The 19,640-nt window shown below is 26.4% G+C and overlaps 1 protein-coding gene across 2 annotated transcripts; it reads left to right on the top strand.

Annotated features, from left to right (window-relative positions):
* Positions 1–738: 738 nt before the first annotated feature.
* LOC129970570 (fas apoptotic inhibitory molecule 1-like) lies at positions 739–11,946 on the top strand. 2 transcript variants are annotated; one of them, XM_056084470.1, is made up of 5 exons: positions 739–948; positions 3,357–3,490; positions 4,670–4,892; positions 6,362–6,411; positions 11,044–11,945. In XM_056084470.1, the coding sequence occupies exons 2-5, from the start codon at positions 3,380–3,382 to the stop codon at positions 11,191–11,193; spliced, it is 534 nt and encodes a 177-aa protein (XP_055940445.1). In that variant the 5' UTR covers positions 739–948; positions 3,357–3,379; the 3' UTR covers positions 11,194–11,945. The 2 variants fall into 2 exon arrangements, with proteins under 2 accessions (XP_055940445.1, XP_055940446.1); XM_056084471.1 differs by lacking the exon at positions 739–948 and adding an exon at positions 1,038–1,172 and having other exon boundaries at positions 11,044–11,946.
* The last annotated feature ends 7,694 nt before the right edge of the window (positions 11,947–19,640 follow it).

A 19,640-nucleotide genomic window follows, 5' to 3' on the forward strand; every position in this document is an offset into this window, starting at 1 on the left:
CCGCCGGGGCCAAATATTCTCAAATTGGCGTGATGAGGAAGTTTGGAGAGGGAATTCCAGCTTAGGACGCTGTCCTCGTCATCTCAACATAGTTCAAAATTACAAAACCCGAAACAGTCATAGTACTGCTTTAAAACGAGACATTAATATAATTAAATTAAACTATGCCAATTGTAAGTAGATTGAATGAATAATAACAAAATCAGACGTCCCAACATTCTGCAGCTTTATCTTTTATTAACTAGATCTCTAAATTTAAGCAACATTTGTTTACTTCGACTATACTATACAATAATCGTAAGGTAAAATTAAAATTATCTTGGTCATTTTATATCCAGTTCTCTATGCCTCCCTTCCTAAACAGTAAAGATTTTTGCAGACTTAACTCTTAATTTTTCAACGACGGGGTTTGGAGGAGCGGACAAGAAGTCAAAGACAAAGGGCAATTGCCCTCCTAGTGTCACCGCTTCTGTCTTCGATGAAAACAAAATATCAAAAACTCGAAATAAAATATTTCAGTGTGACATTGTTGCGCAGCAAGGAGAAAAAATAAATAAATAAATAATACTTTTCGGAAAATGCCGTTATTTCCTCATAGTGTGAATGAAGTAATGAACATTTTAAAGTGTAAACACTATAGCAGTTGATTATGGATGCCGTTAATATATCAAAGTCTCTTTATCTTTTTAAATTTTTCATGTCCTACTGGTGAAAAAAATCAAACTAATTGTTAGCTATATTGAAAAAACATTTAATTTTACGAATAAAATTCTTTAATTTGTGTATCAAAAGAAAAAAAATGGCATCGTATAGTTTGCTGCTGTAAGCAAAGCCAAGTTTAAAATTACTAAAATTTTTATTTAATATTTTAAGGTTGTAAATTTATAAGGTATGATTAGATATACTTGCTATATTTAGATAAAACATTGAAATTCTTCAGTTGATATTGTGAGTGTTTTTTTTTTTTTTTTTTTTTTTTTTTTTTGTATTTTAAATCCTATATTAGTATTTTTGTTTTGTAATGTCATCGTGACCATGACAACTATTCTGCTTGAACGCTTTCTTTTAATTTTTTTTTCCAATAACAGTTTGCTTTATTTGGTTGATGTCTAATCTTGGTTTTTAATAATTTTGATCTTTTTTAATCTATGATTTTTTTTTGTAATTAAAAGGTAATGAATCACAAAATTCTTTTACAAATGATTTTATTGCTTATATATTTAGACTATTTTTATATATTTAGAATTTGTTCTTATGTAAAATTTAGAAATTAGAAATTTATAGAATTGTCTCAAATTGCAACTTTGATGAATTCTGAAATTGTTATACTTGCTGAAATTTGCCTAAAATATTGAATATTTTATTTATACAATGTATGTAACTTTGTATGTACTTATATGTTTATTAATGATGAATTAAATTTTGACCCTGTTTAAACACTAGCAAAACCAATATTGGTTTTGTAATTGTTTTTGGTTTGGCTAATGAAATGTGTTGGAATTTTTATAAATTTTTAACAGCTATATAAGAATTGTTGTTTGCATATTACTTATATATTGTTTGCTATAATATTTTATAATCCTTCTAAAAATTCTCAATTAAAATTGAATAAAGGTTTAAATAAAGACTTTTTCAGAGATATCTATATAATCATATAAAACAGTATGTGTGTGACTATGATTAGGGATGATAATTCTTTTTTTAAAGATGTTTCTTCATGTATCTTTGTATATATATATATATATATATATATATATATATATATATATATTCAAAATCTGTCTTTATTTGATTTTTGAACTGTTGAGATATAAATGGTTATAATTTTTATGTGAACATATGTATTTATTATGTTAACTTTTTAAAGGACCATTTTTACTCTCTTGTATACAAAGTATGGAAAAAGTATTATAATCATCAAAAAATTCGTACTCAAGATTTTGGACAGTCTCTTCATTTCAGATCTCCCTGAATTAAAGGGAAAAAAAAAAAGTATTTTATCTGTTTGTGAAAACAATGACTCAAGAATTTTTGAGCTAGATGGATGAAATCTGGTATTTTGTCTTATAATCAAATTTTAGATTTCTGTCAAATTTTGAACAAAATCTATTCACAGTAAGTCTGGTCAGTTGGTTATCAAGTACAAGTGAACTCGATAAATGCAAAAGGCTTGGTAGATAAAATTTGATGCACAGGTTTAGTGTCTTAAATGTTCATTCTTATCAAATTTTGAACCAGATATGTTAAGAGGTTGACTGTTTGTCAGTTTGTGCTGTCAATTAAATATAAATGCCAAAATTTAAAGCAATGAAATTCAATTTTTTTATGTTGTGACCACAGTTGAACTTCCATATCAAATTTTGGTTTTAAATCAAGCAGTAAAAACTGTGTCTTTTTACTACTAGAAAATACATTCCTGCATGATAGATTCAGTAAAAATGCTTGATTCATGTCAAATATCTTTATTTTATAGTTATTATTTATTGTTATCAAGTGAGGTATTTACGGCCTTACCAAAATCCGATAATTTTGAGTTGTCCGAGGGGGATAAGACTTTATTGGGGTGACCACTCCTTCTGGTTGGATTTTTCTAATTTTATTTTATTAAAATGTTGTTAAAATTGAGATTGATTTAATAAAACAAATTCATTTATCTTATTAGTGAACATCATTTTTCAAATTTTGGTTTATTAAAATGTTGTTAAAATTCAGATTGATTTAATAAAACAAATGCATTTATCTTATTAGTGAACATCAATTAATTTTATTAATTAATAATTCAACTCAAAACATTTTATTATGTTTTGAGGTCAAAAAGCATACATCTGAATGTTTGATAAAAATACATAAAAGCAAACATCTGAATGTTTGATCCATTAGAAAAACATTTTAAGAACTCTGTCTAATCTTCTTTATATTATTAGGTGTTGGTAAGTTAGTATTCCAAATTAATAATACCTTATTTATAATTTATTTATAATTGTTATAACTGTTAAAACTATGCCAAACTGTCAAAACACCTTGTTAAGGTTCTTTTATTATTAATAATAATAATGAAGTTATTAAGAGATAGCAGCCTTAATCGGAGACTATAAATTGTTTAATGGATATTTAAGAATTAATAAATTTGATGCTTTTAGATAAGAGCTAAAGAAATATACATGAATATATCATAAAAGTTTTTGTGAATATTGATGAATTAATGTGTAGTCCAAATAATGTTTGATGATTGTTTTGATGAAAAAATTAAGTACATATTTGAATAAAAAATTATGTTATAATATTATTGAATAATTAATTAATTTTCTCTTGCACACGGGTGCATTTTTATTTATTTATTTATTTTCATCTTTCAGTATACAACAATAATTTTGTTAGCATGTCCCAGATAGTTGGTGTGTGGGATATTACCTTGAATGGCAAAAAGCATTTGATTGAGTTTGAACATGGAACAACATCAGGAAGACGGATAGTTAGAGTGGATGGAAAAGTAATTTTGCTTTAAAATATTTTGTAATGATTTTTGTATTTGTTTTGTGTTATTTTTAGCTTAAACAAAGATTAAAATATTAAACTTTAGCTTTAAAACAAATATTACAATAAAAAAATTTAATTGAAAATTGAGTTAAGTTTTTAATATTCTTTTCAAATATGCTGCTGTTGTTTCAAAAAATATTTTTTCTTATATAATATAAGAAAAACATTTTCTTATATTTTCCATACACAAAGATTTAAATTCTTTTTACCACCTTTTAAAACTGATTTTATCATTAACTTTGTAACAATTTTCCCCAAGCTTGAATGTTGGCACAGAATTCAGTTAGATAGTCACAAAAATATGTGGAGGTATTCCTTGCTTTGTCGTATTCTCAAATCATGAAATTATTTGCTACTTTTCCTGCAAAAGGCTGCTGTAGAACTGATGGAAAAAATTGTCAATTTTTGTTTCTACTTATCTAAGATTTTAAGATGTAGGCATTAATGAATTAATTAATCTGTGATGTTGAAATACTTAAGTTTCAAGTCTTTTATTTTAATTTTATATATTTATTTGTTATTTTGCTAAAATTGTTCTTAGTTTCGTAAATTTCATCCATATTGTTTTTTAAATATATGCTAGTGCTGTTTAAAATATTATCCTGTTAACAAAGCATCTGTTAATATTTATGAAGTATTATAGTGTAGGGATATTTTTTTTTACTTTTTTTTTCTATGATTTCAGTACTAATGCATATCAAATAATCATGTGTGCAACTTTGTATTAATTATTAGATTGGATTGTAAAAAACAGCAAATATCAAGAAACCATTTCCTTTGTAGTGCAAAAAGGTGATCAGTTATTTCATATCAAATAAAGAGATATAGTTTTGAAAAACCTGACTACTATTGCAAATACTGATTCTATAGTTTTTAGTAATTGCAGAATTTCTTATTCATCATTGCTAATGTGCAATCTTAGTTTCCAGATTATTGTGTTTGAGAGTATTTGGAAACATAGCAAATTATCTTTCATCATAAATAAAATTTTTTTCTTGAAAAATAATAAATTTTCATTCACACACCTTAGCATAAATGTGACTGCTTTGCATATATTTTTCTTCATTTCTTTTATTAAGTTTTTAAATGAATTAAAAATGTTACCATTGTTCACAATTTATTTTTTTAACAGGAAATTGTTAAACGTGACTGGCTCTTCAAATTAGTTGGGCATGAAAATTTCAAAATAGGAAATAACAATTGCTCCATTGTTATCTATCCTGCCAAAGGATTGTCCTTTGAGTATTCCCTAATTGTGAATGGAAAACAATATAAAAAATTCAAAGAAAATCAATCAAAGATTTTAAAGACTTGGATTGTTGATGTTGATAATGAACCAACTCGAATAGTTTTAGGTATGTAATTTTTCTGTATTTTTCCACTTGTCACATTATGTATTTTAATCTTTCTTGAATGTATTTAAACATTATTTAAAGTTTTATTTTAGACCTGACTCATGCTTTTTTGTTTTTGAATTCTATCCCTCAAGTGGACAAATTTGCTTTCTTTATATTCAGATTCAAAGCAATCAACTCATTTTTGCTGCCATAATCTTTAAAAAAATTTCCATGTTACAACTTCTTTAAATCAAAAGGCTTCAGTTATTATATTTTATTATAATTGTTAATTCTTATGTTGAATTTTTTGGTGCCTTTCTTTTTTAAATGAATGATAGAGTAATTTTATAGATACACTTTTTTTTTTGGTTATAAAACCAAGAAGAACACTTAATCTTTTTTATTAAATTTGAAAATTCCTCCGATTTTAGCTTGTTTAGTGTTTATTGAATTTTTTTAATCCATAGTAATAATAAAAATTAGTGTATGTTAATCAACTAATATTCAGAAAGAAGGGCTGTTTCCTAAATCATTGAAATGTGACATAAGAGTACTGAAAATTAGGTTGTGCAGTTCAAGGTAAAAAATTTAATTATTTTAAAAATGAAGCAAAATTAAACATCATATTCAATTTTTTGCTGATAGCTCTTTTAAAGGAATTATTGTATAAACACTATTTTTGCATAATTTTTAATGAATAAAAATTGTTTCTTTCCTATAATATTAGTTTGGGCATTAGAAATTTTTTTTATATTAACATTACTATTTTTAAATGCAATATAATTGGATGTATAAAAATATATTTCTTATCCCTTAAAAATTGTTTTCTTATTTTAGTGTGCTGATTGAGCTGTCCTCTGAGTTATGCAAATTATGAGAAATATTCTTTACTACACATAAATTTTAATTATTGAATGGTTCTACTTTTTCTCTTATATTCTGAATAAAAATTTTTAATTTCATCAAAAATATTTTGATATTAGTTGAAGTTTAAACATTATCTTTTTTCAAATTAAAGTTCACATTTTAGTTCAGATGACAGCAAAATAAAATGTATTGCACAATGAACAGACTGGTATAAGATTTTTAAAGTGGTGCATGCTATATATCTATCAAATTAGAAATTTAAAAATGCTTTTCTGAGGAAGCCATCAAAAGCAAACTATATAGAATATTTAATTGAAAATTTTAACAGCCATTAATGTTAGCTAACTAGCTGGTCACTAAAAGCATTTATGCCTCTAGTTATAGTGCAATTGGCATGAACTATGCATTTGATGTTTGATTGGCTTTAATAAATATTTACTCTGATTTTAAAGGCACTAACTTTGTTTTCAAATTCTTGATGTATCTCATTTGCCCAAAATTTTAGCTGCTAATGGCATACTAGCATGTTAAAATATTTGTAATCATTTTGTAATATTTATCTTAAAATATGAATATTTGGTATTGCTATTGTATACTTAAACAAATATTGTATTTTCCAGAAAAAGATACTCTTGATGTTTGGGTCAATGGAGAAAAAATGGAAACTGCGGTATGAACTTGATTTAATTTATTTTTTTTTTCATTTTATATAATTATAATGGTGTGTGAAAAAAAAAATCTTTTATATTCTTGATTCATATATTGCTTTAGAATTTATCCTACATTTTGTTAGAAAATATATTCAAAGGAATAGTATTCAAATTATATATTTTTGAATTAATTCTTGTTATATTTTATGATAGTTTTTTTTCTTGCTAATAGCAAGTCCCATGTTCTTTAAAAGTTCGATTTTCAGTTGCATTAAATAAAAGTGTCAGATCTTCAGCAAAATAATTCTTTTCTTTTTTTTAAAGAATTTAAAAATTCAAAATGTTTTTAAAATTAAATTAATTGTAATTGAATTTTTAGCAATGGCTTCTTTCATTTTATGTGCATTTAAAATATTGTTCTGATAAAGGAGAATTTTGTTAAAATTATGTAAAAAAATTGATTGTAATTTTCTTTGCATAAATTAAAATTTTATTTTGTACGTTAAAATGGAGGTGATTATATTCTATTTTTATTTATTTATTTTTCAAATTTAGTTTAAATCATTTTCCTATTAATTTTTTATTGATAGAAAGGCATCCTATATTATTGAAAACTTTTTTAAAAAATTGTTGCATTCAGGAAAGATATTCACAGCATTCTTAAAATGGCATAATAGACTGATTACATATAAACAAAGTTGCCTTTTGAGAACTGTCTTAACTAAATTTAATGGTTTGAGCCCTGCTTTACATACTGGGAAAAAAAACATTGCTAATCAATTTCTTCCATGAAATAAATAAATAATTAACTAAATATAATTGTAAAGGATGAAAAGTTTGTTTGACTAAGAAGTCAGACTATCAAGCAATTGTTCATTTGTCTTATGCAGAAAGTAAAAATATTCATGTTAATTTTTAGACCAAAGCATTCCAGCTACAAAATAAAAAAAGGAAATAAATGCTTCTTATTGGCAAAGCTCACTTTTCTCTCATGGACCCATTTTTGAAAATCCTTTCGTTTATATGGATATAATGAAAAATGTTGAACATCTTCGAGCTTTGATAGCCTAGACGTTATGCATGCAGTGAGGTATCGTTTATTTTCTTTAAATATAAATGCAAGTGTGGCTTGCTTTTGGGTCAGAAAACCCTGCAAGACCCACTGCTTAAGATTTTAGGAAACATTTATTAAAATGCTGAACAGCGTAGAGATTCTGTACTTCCTATGTACCATTTCTCTTCCTAGTTGCAGTTATTGTCTATTATTTATTAATATTGATTCTTCAATTCTAATCTAGTATAGGAAAGTTAATACCACCATCTACATCAAAATATTTTTTATTACATTTAGCCTTCATTTATTAACAAAGAAAAGTGTTTATATAATCTTTCATATAAGCCCTCCCCCTCTCCCTGACACACTCCACCCATGTCTGTACAACCAAAAAAGCAAACTAATATAGTAATTACATTTTTAAAATGTTTTGAAAGCAAAAGGCTGTATCTTTTTGTGAAATAATGTAGTAAACAATTAATATTTTCAAAACTGCATCGCCACTTTGCTAAATAAAGCTGTTTGAAAATATGTACTTGCATCCCTTTAGCAGTTGCAATTATTTGAAATTATGTTGGAATTTTTATTTCTTACTTGCTACTTTTGAAGTGCAATTACAATTACCTGTGTTTAAAATAAATAAAATTTATACTCAGAAATTCCATATATTTCATATTGGAAAAAAAAATCTTTTTATCAGTTATATAAACTTTTAAAATTCAATCATATGTATAAGGAAAAACTGTTTCTTTACTTTTCTGATTCCGATGACATGGTAGAAATGTCTTTATTTCAGGATTGAAGCCCATGGATCAGTTTAAGATTCCTTTGAAAATTCTCTATGTATATATATGTATAAGTACGCATCCTCCTGAACACATACTTAGAGAATCTTCTTAAAATATTTGTTGTCATCTGGCAATTATTCTAGTTGTGTAGCGGAGTGGTAACTCAAGTGTTGCTCTTGTTATCTGAACATGGTTAACAATTAGGAGATTTTTATTTCCTTATCAAAATGGAACATAAATTGAACTAAATTGGTATTTCATAGAAATAATGCATTGATTCTAGCAAACTATTATATTAAAAAAAATTTAACATCAGTGCAGCTATTAATATTTCATAATTTAAGTTTAATATTAAGTTTGAAAATGGGGAAAAAGGAAAACATTTAGCCTTTTACTTTTTTTAAAATTCATTACATGTTCTGAAAATTACTAACTTAATTTTGAAAATTTGACATGTTGCTGACTGTAAAAATGTAAAGGGAAAAAGTAAATAAATAAATTTAAAAAAAAAAAACTCTAGAGGTTTTTATTTTATTTCGTATTCCTGAAAATTTGTGGTTTTTGCATTCAAATCACTGAACAGCTTTGGTCTTTTTTTTTTTCTTTTGAAGTAAAACGATATAAAAACTTGCATAGAATGAAAAATGATACTTAAAAATCTCCTTAATTCAAATAGCAAGCTATTAATATTTAATTTAATATCCTTAAATTGACTTTTAAAATAAAGATTTTACTGAAATTTTGAGATATAAACTGATAATTTATTTAACTTATTTATTGAGTGATATATATTCAGAAATATTAAATGTTTGGCATATATAAATTATCTATCTATTATCTTATTGCTGAATTCAATATTTTACAAATTACACAAAATGAAATGAATAAAAATTTTCTTAGAAAAATGCACCTTGAAATTTTTATTGCTTTTTGCAATCATAAATAAACTAATGCACTATCTTATTCACTGAAGTTTTACATTTTTATTAAACAAATCATCTTCCAAAATTTACGTTTTATGACCAACATGTTCCTTCCTTTATCCAAAACTATGTATTTTTTTAATCTTTTGTTAATATTACTGACTGAATTTATTCTTTTATGCATTTTATATAGATTGCAACTTGTTGAGGTGCTGCTAAATTGTATCGGCCAACTGTAGTTCTTTAGTTGATCTCATAAAGTTTGCAAAATATGCCTATTGTTTTCGAGAAGTTCAACATCCTGACTAATCTTTAGCTGCAATAATTTTTGAAAAAAGGTTTTTGCTTTGTAGAATGTGCTTAAGTGCTTACATTTTAAAATAACTTTTAAGCGCCTTAAAAGTGCTTAATTTTCAACAGAAGTGTGAAGAAAGATTTTTTGTTTTGTTTCCCACACATTGAATATAACAATTTGAAAGCATGGTCATAAAGGCCTATTTACTAAGTGTATTAAGAAAGAAATCTTAACAAAAGGGAAAAATTCAGAAAAAGGAATTCAGTCATTCCTATGCATTTTAAAGTAACAATTAATGGTCCCTTTTTTGTGTTCCCTCTTTCTTCAACAATTTGCATTTCTTTTTTTGAAAAACTGGAATAGTTATCTAGAAGGGGCGGTAAAAAATATGTTTTGTTTCATACTTGTTTCAACTTTAAAAATGTTTGAACTTTAATTTTTAGTATGTTGGATGTTGAAGAATTTATTTAAGCTATGCCTGGTATGTTTATATTAACAAAGTATATGCAGTCAATGGAAAACAAGAATACAGCAGAATGAATTTGATTCATGAAAGTGATATATCAAACATGAGTGAAGTTGATCTAAAAAACTTACTGTGAAGCCTCTTTATATTATGTTGCACATTCTCTTTAATGCATTAGTTTGCATCCAACCCTTGAACAATCTATTAAAGGGATTTTATTGTACTATATTGAATTATAATTATTTGCAGTAGTAATTACATTAATGGATCATGTAAAATCTGGAGTGATGAGATTTTAACTTTAAGTCATAAATTTGCAATGATCGTAATTTCTTTTGCCATGTTTTTGAATTTTGTTGAACTAATCTCACCAAATAATAATTTTCCCTAAGGGAGGGGGAACAATGCTGGATATGGTACTTAAAATTTTCAAAAAAAAAAAAAAAAAAAAAAAAAAAAAAAAGCTTTTCAAAACTTTTATTTTTAAGTTTTAGTTTCAGGTTTGCCTGTTCAAAACTCAGTTCTAATAATACATAGGTATGACACAAATTTATTCTTTTTTTGTTAGTTGGGTATTCACATGCTAATATGGCATGAAAGTTTTGATTGTAGGATATTATCTATTTTTAAAAAAATTGCAGTTCATCTCAATATAGTTGCCATAATTTATTAGTAGGACATCAATCTGTCTTTTTATCAATATAGAGCTTGATTTATTACAATTTTTCCTCTTTTTCAATTAAAAAAAAAACTTTGCTTGGTTTCATTCTTTTTTTAAAAATTTTTCTCCCAAATTTAAAAAGTAATTAGATAAAAGAAGTATGAACTGATAATAATTAAAAGAATGTTTAAGTAGACAAAATTAATTAATTAAAAAATTTTAATGAAATCTTTTTAATCAAAAATCTTTTCTTATTTTTAAATGTGAAAAATGAAAGAAAAAAGTGAGAAATTTTAATACTATTATATTCAATTATGTGATTCAAAATTGGTGCATAATTAATAAACTTAAAATGTCCCAATTTTTTAGGGTTAAGAATTAATTAGGGTTTAAGAATTTATGTCAGGTGATAGAGTTAATGTCATTTGCAATTCTTCTTTTCATTTTAATATTTATTATTTTCAGGGGGAATTTGTAGAAGATGGGACAGAAACACACTTTGCCTTGGGTTCCTATAATGCATACATTAAAGCCATGAGTAGTGGCAACAAAAGAGAAGGCATTATACACTCTTTAATTGTTGGTGATTCTGTTATTCCTGAAAGCAATGACTGAGTGAGCAATATTTTTGCATTCCGTCCAATTTTGATGAGTTAGTGAATGGCTCTTTTCCTTTCATCAGGGAGGGTAGAGAGACTGTTACATACATGCACAAGTACTTTTGGAACTTAACAGATTGCAATTTAGAGAGAAATGCTGTTACTATTTACATAAGTAAGAAAATCTATTTTTGATTGCTCATTTCAGGGTGTTGGTTTCGAATTTTATTTCCAGTCCTTTTGATCTGTGTATTTTAAAGAGTTATTACCATTTCAGGGATTGTCAAACTTTTATGGTGAAAGACCTAAACTTGTATCTCATACTATTTTGTTATGTATATTTGAACTATGTATATAATATTAGAAATGAATACATTGTAAAGTGATATTAATAATAATTATTATTATTATATATATATTAAAATAAGGAGAATCACACAAATATTTTTGTTGAACTTAAACTCTGTAGTATAATCTTGCATTGCTGTAAAAATTTCTGAATCTCTGGTTTGTAACTAATTCTTTTCAGTGAAAAGTGCAATTTCGAGTTAGCTTCAGTTATTTTCTTAAATTTAATGGAATTCATATTAGAAAACGATTGTTCATAGAAATATGTTGGCCTGAAATTTGTTAAAACTCAAATGATTGTCAGTCTTTTTCTGTAAAAGATTAAAAAAGGTTGTTGAATATGAGAAATTCTCACCATGTTATGGTTTTTACTTAAAAAATAACATGTTTAAATTACATCTCTTAAAATGATCATTGTTATTGACTCATGTAATGTCTATAAAATGAGTGAAATCACTCTTATATGAATTTCTCTTTAAGATCATACTTAATAGGATTATTTCTAAAGTATGTGAATTACTTGTTAAAAATTTAATAAGTAAAGTTATGATAATCTTATTTTCAGTTTGAATTTACTTCAGAGACATGTCTCAAAAGTTACAGTTTGCTATTTTTTGATCGATGTAATTTTTTTAGTTTTATATGAATTTTAATTATGTGTAAATTATGAAATGGTAGTTTTTGCTTCCAAATGTGAAATATTTTCACCGTGATATTTTTAATTACCACAAAATGATTTGTTGTCAGTTAATGAATTTTACTTTTTCGTATTATCTATGTTTATAATTTGCATGAAATGTTGAAATAGTTATCAGGATGTTGTGAGATTGCTAGTCATTGCTTGTTTTTCATGTCAATAAGGATATTCTGATTTATTATTTAGAATGGATGATAAAAAAGTCTATATATGATAGTTAAACATTAGGTATCTACATCTGTATAGTTTATGTTTGCAGTAGTGCAGTTTTTAAATGTTAAGGTACTTTGGATAAAATGTGTTTCATCTTTTCCAAAATAAGTTTTGTGGATTTTTGAAGTACTACATTGCTTATAAATAACAGTTTGCTTCATTTTAAAAGAAAATCTGGATTGCATATTAAAATGACCTTTAAAAAGAGGTCTTTGTTATAATTTAGTTAAATTTCTACTACATGTAAAATACAATAAAATCTATGTAGTAAAATTGTTATTTTACTGAACAAATTTTATTTTTGTATGCATAGTAATTAGTGAATGAAGTATATGTTTTAAGTTTAAATTTGGTTGCATGATTGTTTGTATATTTTAATATGTTTGTCTCTTACTTTTAAATCATCAGTTGAAATGTTCTTATTCATATTTTTTAAACTTTTGTTTATTTTTCACAAATAATATAATCAGTTTGAAATATAATTTTCAAAGTTTTGAGTTTGTTCCAGCATTTTTATTGAAGATAAAGTCATGAATTATAAAGCTAATCAACAGAGTAACATAATTATGTGTAGGTAAGCTAAAATGAAGACTGCTAATTATATTTTCTGTTTTTGAGAGGCGAAACTCCTTATATTTTATTCCAATCAAAATTGTAGGAATAAAAAATGAAAAAGTTTGAAAAATTAATTACTAATTAATATAATGAAACACCATTATCTTTGTAGTCTGGATAAAAACATCCTAAGGAACTGCTTGGAATTTATTTATAGTTACTGGAACAGATATTGGAATAACAGAAAATTGCATCTTTTTCTTAACAAGTCACTTAACCTCACTAATTAACTAAAACTAACTTAACAGCAATTAACTAAAATTATTTAGCTGTCATGTTGTTTTGTAGCAATTATCTAAAATTATGTCGGTTTGAAATATTTGATTAATATTAAGTTTGCTAATTAACTATGAAGAAAGCAAAACTTTACATGTAATCTCTTATAGTTTTGTATTGTGCATGCCTATGAAACAATATTTACATTACAATTACAATTAAAATGCCATTTCTGTAAAAGTATATGATGGTATAAGTATGTAAAAGTATATGATCAATTATATATAATTGATTTTGCTGGTGAATCAGACCATTCTACTAATCCATAAGTAGTGTCATCATTTTTCTTACATGAGAATGGTTTGGATGTTTGTATTTATTATAATTGAGAAACCTAAATTGCTGACAAAAAGAATTCATTATCTTCTACATCCTTCTTACTTTTATCAATTTCATAGAATAATAATAAAAAAGACTGTGAAATTGATTTAAACAAAATTTGTATTTGATACCTAATTATAATAATAATCCTCTCTCTGTAAGCAGCTTGTGTGCATTTGCTTGATTCTTATCTTTTGAATCATCTCTTTGAAAATATCAGACATAACATCAAAGAGGCAATGACGTTAGCTTGTGAATTATCTTTCACTTACGCTCGTACACCATTCTCCTCCTGCTGAAAGCAGAAGCTCTGTTTTGAATAGGTTAATATATATTTTTTTATTACCAACAAGAGATATGTAGTACATGAGAAAAGCTTCCACCCTCAATATTGATGAAAATTACAAATATTAAAAACTTGTTAAATTGTAAAAATGCTAATCATAATAATATTAGTAGGATTTTATTTCTTGACATATGTTTTGTGGTAGAAATGGTTATACATCTAGGATTAGAAAATTTTAAGTAATGGAAAAAAATTTAAAAGATTTTTTTTAAATTTTGCTATAACTATGAAAGTAATAATAAAAGCATAATGACTCACCTTGATTTTAATATGCATATAAGTACTTCCTTTTTAACAGACAGATTGCAAAAGTTAGATTTACCTAAATTGTATTTATACAGCAAAATTTATGAATTAATAAACTGTAGACTATTAAAATTCTGACTGTGTAAAAAAAATTATTATTTATGTTATTTGAATATTGATTTTTTTTTATTTGAATATCTATTTTCTTTTGCCAACACCCTGATTTAATGTTAAATATGCATATTGTGTATTGTGATGCTCAATGGTAAAGTTTATATTTATTTATTTATGCTGCTTTGTAAATATACTCATAGCAGATGCTTATTTATATTATACAAATGTTATTTTAAGATGGATTTAACATTTTAATCTAGTCATGAATTTTAGTCTGTAAGTATTAGTTTTATGCCACCATGCATAATGGCCCCAATTTTAAAAATATGAATTGTTCTTAAATAAACAGTGAATATGGTATGATTGTAAGAATTAAATTAAAAAGCTGAATATCATATGCTTTTGTTCGGTGAAATGTCCTGTCAAAGAAAATTCCTGTATCATTAATTATAGGTTTCTTTCTTTCTAATTTCGGAAAATATTGCTCAGAGTACAAGTTCTTTCTAATAAAGGAATATTATATTTATAAAAAGTTTTAAAAATTATAATTAAGATCTTATAGATATTATTTTTGCATTTAACAGAGAAATTAACATTTTTAATAACAGAGAAATATAATTGCATTTATCACAATTGAACAAAAGCCATTTAAATGAGATTTTTTTAAATTCATTCTTTAAAATGAAATAATTGTTTAATGAAATAAAGTAAATATTTAGCAACTTTCTAAATTAAATTTTAATTTGATGCTTTTTATATAAAATAATAAATGAGAAATTTCTTTTAATTTATTTATGAAATATTTATTCAGTTAAAAAACAAATAAACTTAGAGACATTATCAAGCAAAATTATTCTCACAGCATATATAAAAACACACAATATAGGTATTAGTTTTCACATTGCACAAAAATTCTTGAATAATACAAAATCAAGGACGATGTATAAATTATGTATTGAAATAAACTTATTTACTTAAAAATAAGTAATTATTCATCTAGTCTTATTTGGTAGAATATCTGCTTAATGCATTTGTTAAAAATGTTTCAATACTACAAAAATTATTTTGTTTTCTGTATAGAATTTATATGTTGTAACAATATTAAAGTTGTAAAACAATGGTAAAAAGAACAAATCTATCCTGAATAAAGAAATAAAATTATGATTTGTGTTTGCTTATTTATTAGATAATTTCTCTTCAAAAAATGTGCTTTTATATTTTGACATATTGATTTTGGAATCTTGTTAGAAATTCATGTTGGGTTAAGAATTCAATTTTATGAATTTCTTTTTATTCTTACTTTATATGAATTTCTTCATAACATGCCTACTGAAGCCTATACATATTGCTTAAACTTCGAGGGAGGGAATTTTGCTATGCATTTATGAGAAGCAAATCAATTTAATCGATTAATTCAACTATTTCCAGTTAGTCAGACACAGGCAAAAATGGATTTATTGCTTTACCATAGTGTAAAATGTAATGATTTTTGGATTCAAAAGTTGACAGCATTACTAGCAAAAATGATCTTGATATACCAAAAATAATCAAAACATCTTTATTTTCATTAGAAAATATATAAATTAGGAATTCAAATATAAATTCATTTTAATTTAGTTAAGTTTTTATGCAAATTAATATATTCAATAGTAGCTCATCAATTAATCTTCCTAAACATCAGCACTTCATCAACAACATTTCAAAATTTTATTTATTTCAGAAAATCAACATTTTCTTTCTGATAATTCATGATCTCCACTTAAAATAAAGATGAATATGTGGTGTATTGGCTATCTACTCATTTGACCTAGAGCAACCAAATTAGTCACATATATATTTTGGAAGATAGTAGAAAATGTACATCTCAAAGCAATTTTAATTAATTAAAAATTAAACAAAATTCTGGCGTGTTTCTGAGAAAAGTTCCAAAAATATTATGAGCACATAAATAATTTTTATATCCTCTTAAAATTAAAAAATTCAATTATATCAATTTTTTTATGTATTTAACAATAATTTATATCAAATAAAATTCAACCAGGATGACCACATTCATACGAAAAGTTAGCTTTTATCGAAGTGTTCAAATTGAAAGATTAACTTGAATCTTATAGCATACGGAACTTAGAAAAGTTATTTTTAGCATGTCAGTAAGTAATGAAATTAAATAGAACACATGATATTTTCCAAACAGAAAAAGATTTTATATTTCAATAACTCTAGTATTTGAGGCAAATGATATATATATATATATTCAAGATGTTTACTCTAATCAGGTCTCAGCATAATTTCTACATAGCTATTACTAGGTATATTCATTAATAGGAAAAACGGCTTAAGTGAAGTGAAGAATACTAATTTTATACTGTAGCACCTCTTTTTCCCCTTGTGACGTTTTGCAGGGGACAAGCAGTTGAACGGGAGACCTGCATCCTGTGGTCGACTTTTTCCCAAATGCGCAACCCTTGCGCTAACACCGAATGCTTTCGGTTGGAAACGGTGGAATCCCTCCACCATACTATTTTCTTTAACCTAATTGTCTATGTGTGTTTGTAAATTTTGTAGTGTAGCTGTGTTTGTGTAGATTAAAAATATATTTAAAACTGGGCAGTTCATTAGAAAATCACAACACACTCACAATAAAATGTGGTGCTAAAACGTGGAGCCGATCCAAGGATTAGATAAGTAGTTTTGTTTTGTTTCTGAAAATAATAGAAAAGTTAAAAATAACTTGTTTTATTCTAATTTAGAAAACTGTAATGTAACTCAGCAAAAATAACTTTTGTTTTAAGCAACCGTTCTGTAAGTAACAGAACCAGGTATTTATGTTCAGATTAAGCACTTTTCTTGATAAGTTTACTGAAAATATTTTGCGAGTATTCATTTTGTAATGAGATATCTTTTTGAAAGCTTTGTTTATGTGCTTTATTTCTGTTCTCCATCCAAACGTAATCTTGTTTTTATTGAATCGTTTCGTTTTGAGATGAAACAGATAAATTATTGCTTTATTATAGATTGCTTTTTTTTTTTTTAAATTTATTTAGCATATCCGGTGTTCTATTTTTCTTTTTGTATCTCTATACTGCATTGTATTTAAAAATAGGCTATTAATCAATTTTTTTTATTCCTTTTATTAAGGGAAGTTTTCTGAAACAAAATGAAAGTAGATGAGAGTATGCTTTTTTTCTCTCTCGGAATAGGAAAAGTTCCAAGAAGAGAAATTGTTTTATTGATATGTTTATTTATTTATTGATATGTTTTATTAATTATTTTATAGTATTGAAATATACCATGTGTGTTCCTTTTTTTTTTAAATTCAATAAGAATACTTCTTGACTTAAATTTTATTTGGCATTATTCTGAAAATCCTTTTTTTTTTTTATTCTTTTGAAATTTGAGTGTATGATTTTCTATTGTTTTTTGAGAAATTTGATAATATATACCAAACATAATTTTGTTTTATAAATGTTAATTGAGAATTTTTAAAATATATTTTTGCATATTGAAAAGCGAATTAGAAATTGTGTATCAGTAAAATGTTAATATTGGTTATCTCTTTTTTAACGTAATTGCAAATTTTATTGTTAGTATTTTGAATTTAAAGTGAACTTTTTATGAACATTGACTTTTATTTGAACATTTCTCAACTGATTGCGCTTAGAGAAAAATAAATTTTTATTTGGTGACGCGTAAAGGTAAACGTTCAATATGGCATTTATGCCTAAAGGTAGGAAACAAGATTTAATAAAACTTGCCACAAAACTTGGTGAGGAGGTGGAAAGTGGTCTTAAAGTGATTGAATTACTCGAATTAATATTGAAAACTTTGATTTACAAAGAAGATTTAGACTTTGTGAAAGATTCTCTAGAAAACATTATGACTGAAAGATTAAAACGTAAGGAACGAGAACGTATCACTGATGAAAAAGAAAGAATAGATAGGGACAGAGCTTACGAGTTGGAAAAACTCCGTCTGCAAGTGGAATCTCAGAAGTTGGAGCAGACTTCTGGTCTTGAACTTTTGCCTGCAGACCAACAAGCTACATTTAACTTGAAAAAGTTACTCCCCGACTTTGACCCGCAGGATGGGGACATGACCCTATTCTTAGATTTATTCGAACGTCAAATGAAAATTCTAAAAATAGGTAAACAGAACTGGGTTGCTCATCTTCTAGGGCTACTACCCAATAGTGTGGCACAGCTCATTGCAAGAGAACCAGAACAGAAAGTACATAACTTTGACCATATTAGATCCATGCTACTTTAACGGTTTAAATTAAGCGCTGAGAGGATGCAACAACTCTTTATAACTCACAAGAAAAAAAACCTGAAAGCACATGGAAAGACTTACATTTTGAACTGCGTAGTTATTTTGAAGCATGGCTAGCAGAATTGAACATAACGGAGATTGAAGAATTAAAAGATCTAATGATCCTGGATCAAATGAAGAAATAAATTCTTCCCGAAGTCAAAAACCATTTTATTGATGTATGGAGTGAATGGGTTACCCCAAATGATCTAGTGGAGAAATTGGACAGTTATGACAACTTACGCTCTGTAAACTTAAAGCTTCCCCCAAAGCCTCATGAAACAAAAGCTATTTACCCAAAAAGGAATTAATATAACCCTATTTGAATAAAGAGATGATAGACAGAGTCTGCTGTGGATTCCCAGTCAAAGAAGGCGTAATAACGGGGTCCCCAGTCAAAGTAGGCGGGATCCCAGCTACGAAGACAGACCCCCTCTACCATGCTATGATTGTGGTGCGCCAGGAGTTGTAAAGGCGAAATGCAATCCTATAGTTCAAGGAGACAGCACTCAACCTCCAGCCCTTAATCTCATGAACTTTCATAATATCTCATTGGAAAGCCAGCCACCAATCATTATTGAAATTACGATTTGTGATTCCCAAGCAGCAGTGTGTGCCGACACTGGGGCTACACATTCGGTTGCCGGGGAAAACTTTACCATTTCCTCAAGAATAATGGACGAAGATTCGAAAATAGTACTGTTGACATGGCCCTAGCCGACGGGCATGTACAAAAAATAGATATACTCACAACGACGGTAGATATTGGTGTGGCAGGAAAAGTTATCCACACGAAACTTATAGTCTTGAAGAATTCCAAGGGAAACCGAACTCTTTTCGGTACAGATTTTCTGAGAGCTGCAGGTATCGTCCTGGATCTTCAGAAAGAACTTTGGTATCTCTCAGAGGCTCCTCACCAATCGTTTAACTTTATTGAACCTCCGGCTGATATTAAGTCTCTCCTGGTTGTACCTGTTGC

Source organism: Argiope bruennichi, chromosome 1 (genome assembly GCF_947563725.1).
Source record: "Argiope bruennichi chromosome 1, qqArgBrue1.1, whole genome shotgun sequence".
NCBI classification, from domain to species: Eukaryota; Metazoa; Arthropoda; class Arachnida; order Araneae; family Araneidae; genus Argiope; species Argiope bruennichi.

Bases quoted from the DNA above. Each gene is read 5' to 3' on its own strand.
- LOC129970570 (XM_056084470.1), top strand. From the start codon at position 3,380: ATGTCCCAGATAGTTGGTGTGTGGGATATTACCTTGAATGGCAAAAAG. The intron at 3,491-4,669 runs GTAATTTTGCTT...TTTTTTTAACAG, and splicing joins TAGTTAGAGTGGATGGAAAA to GAAATTGTTAAACGTGACTG. The intron at 4,893-6,361 runs GTATGTAATTTT...TGTATTTTCCAG, and splicing joins ACCAACTCGAATAGTTTTAG to AAAAAGATACTCTTGATGTT.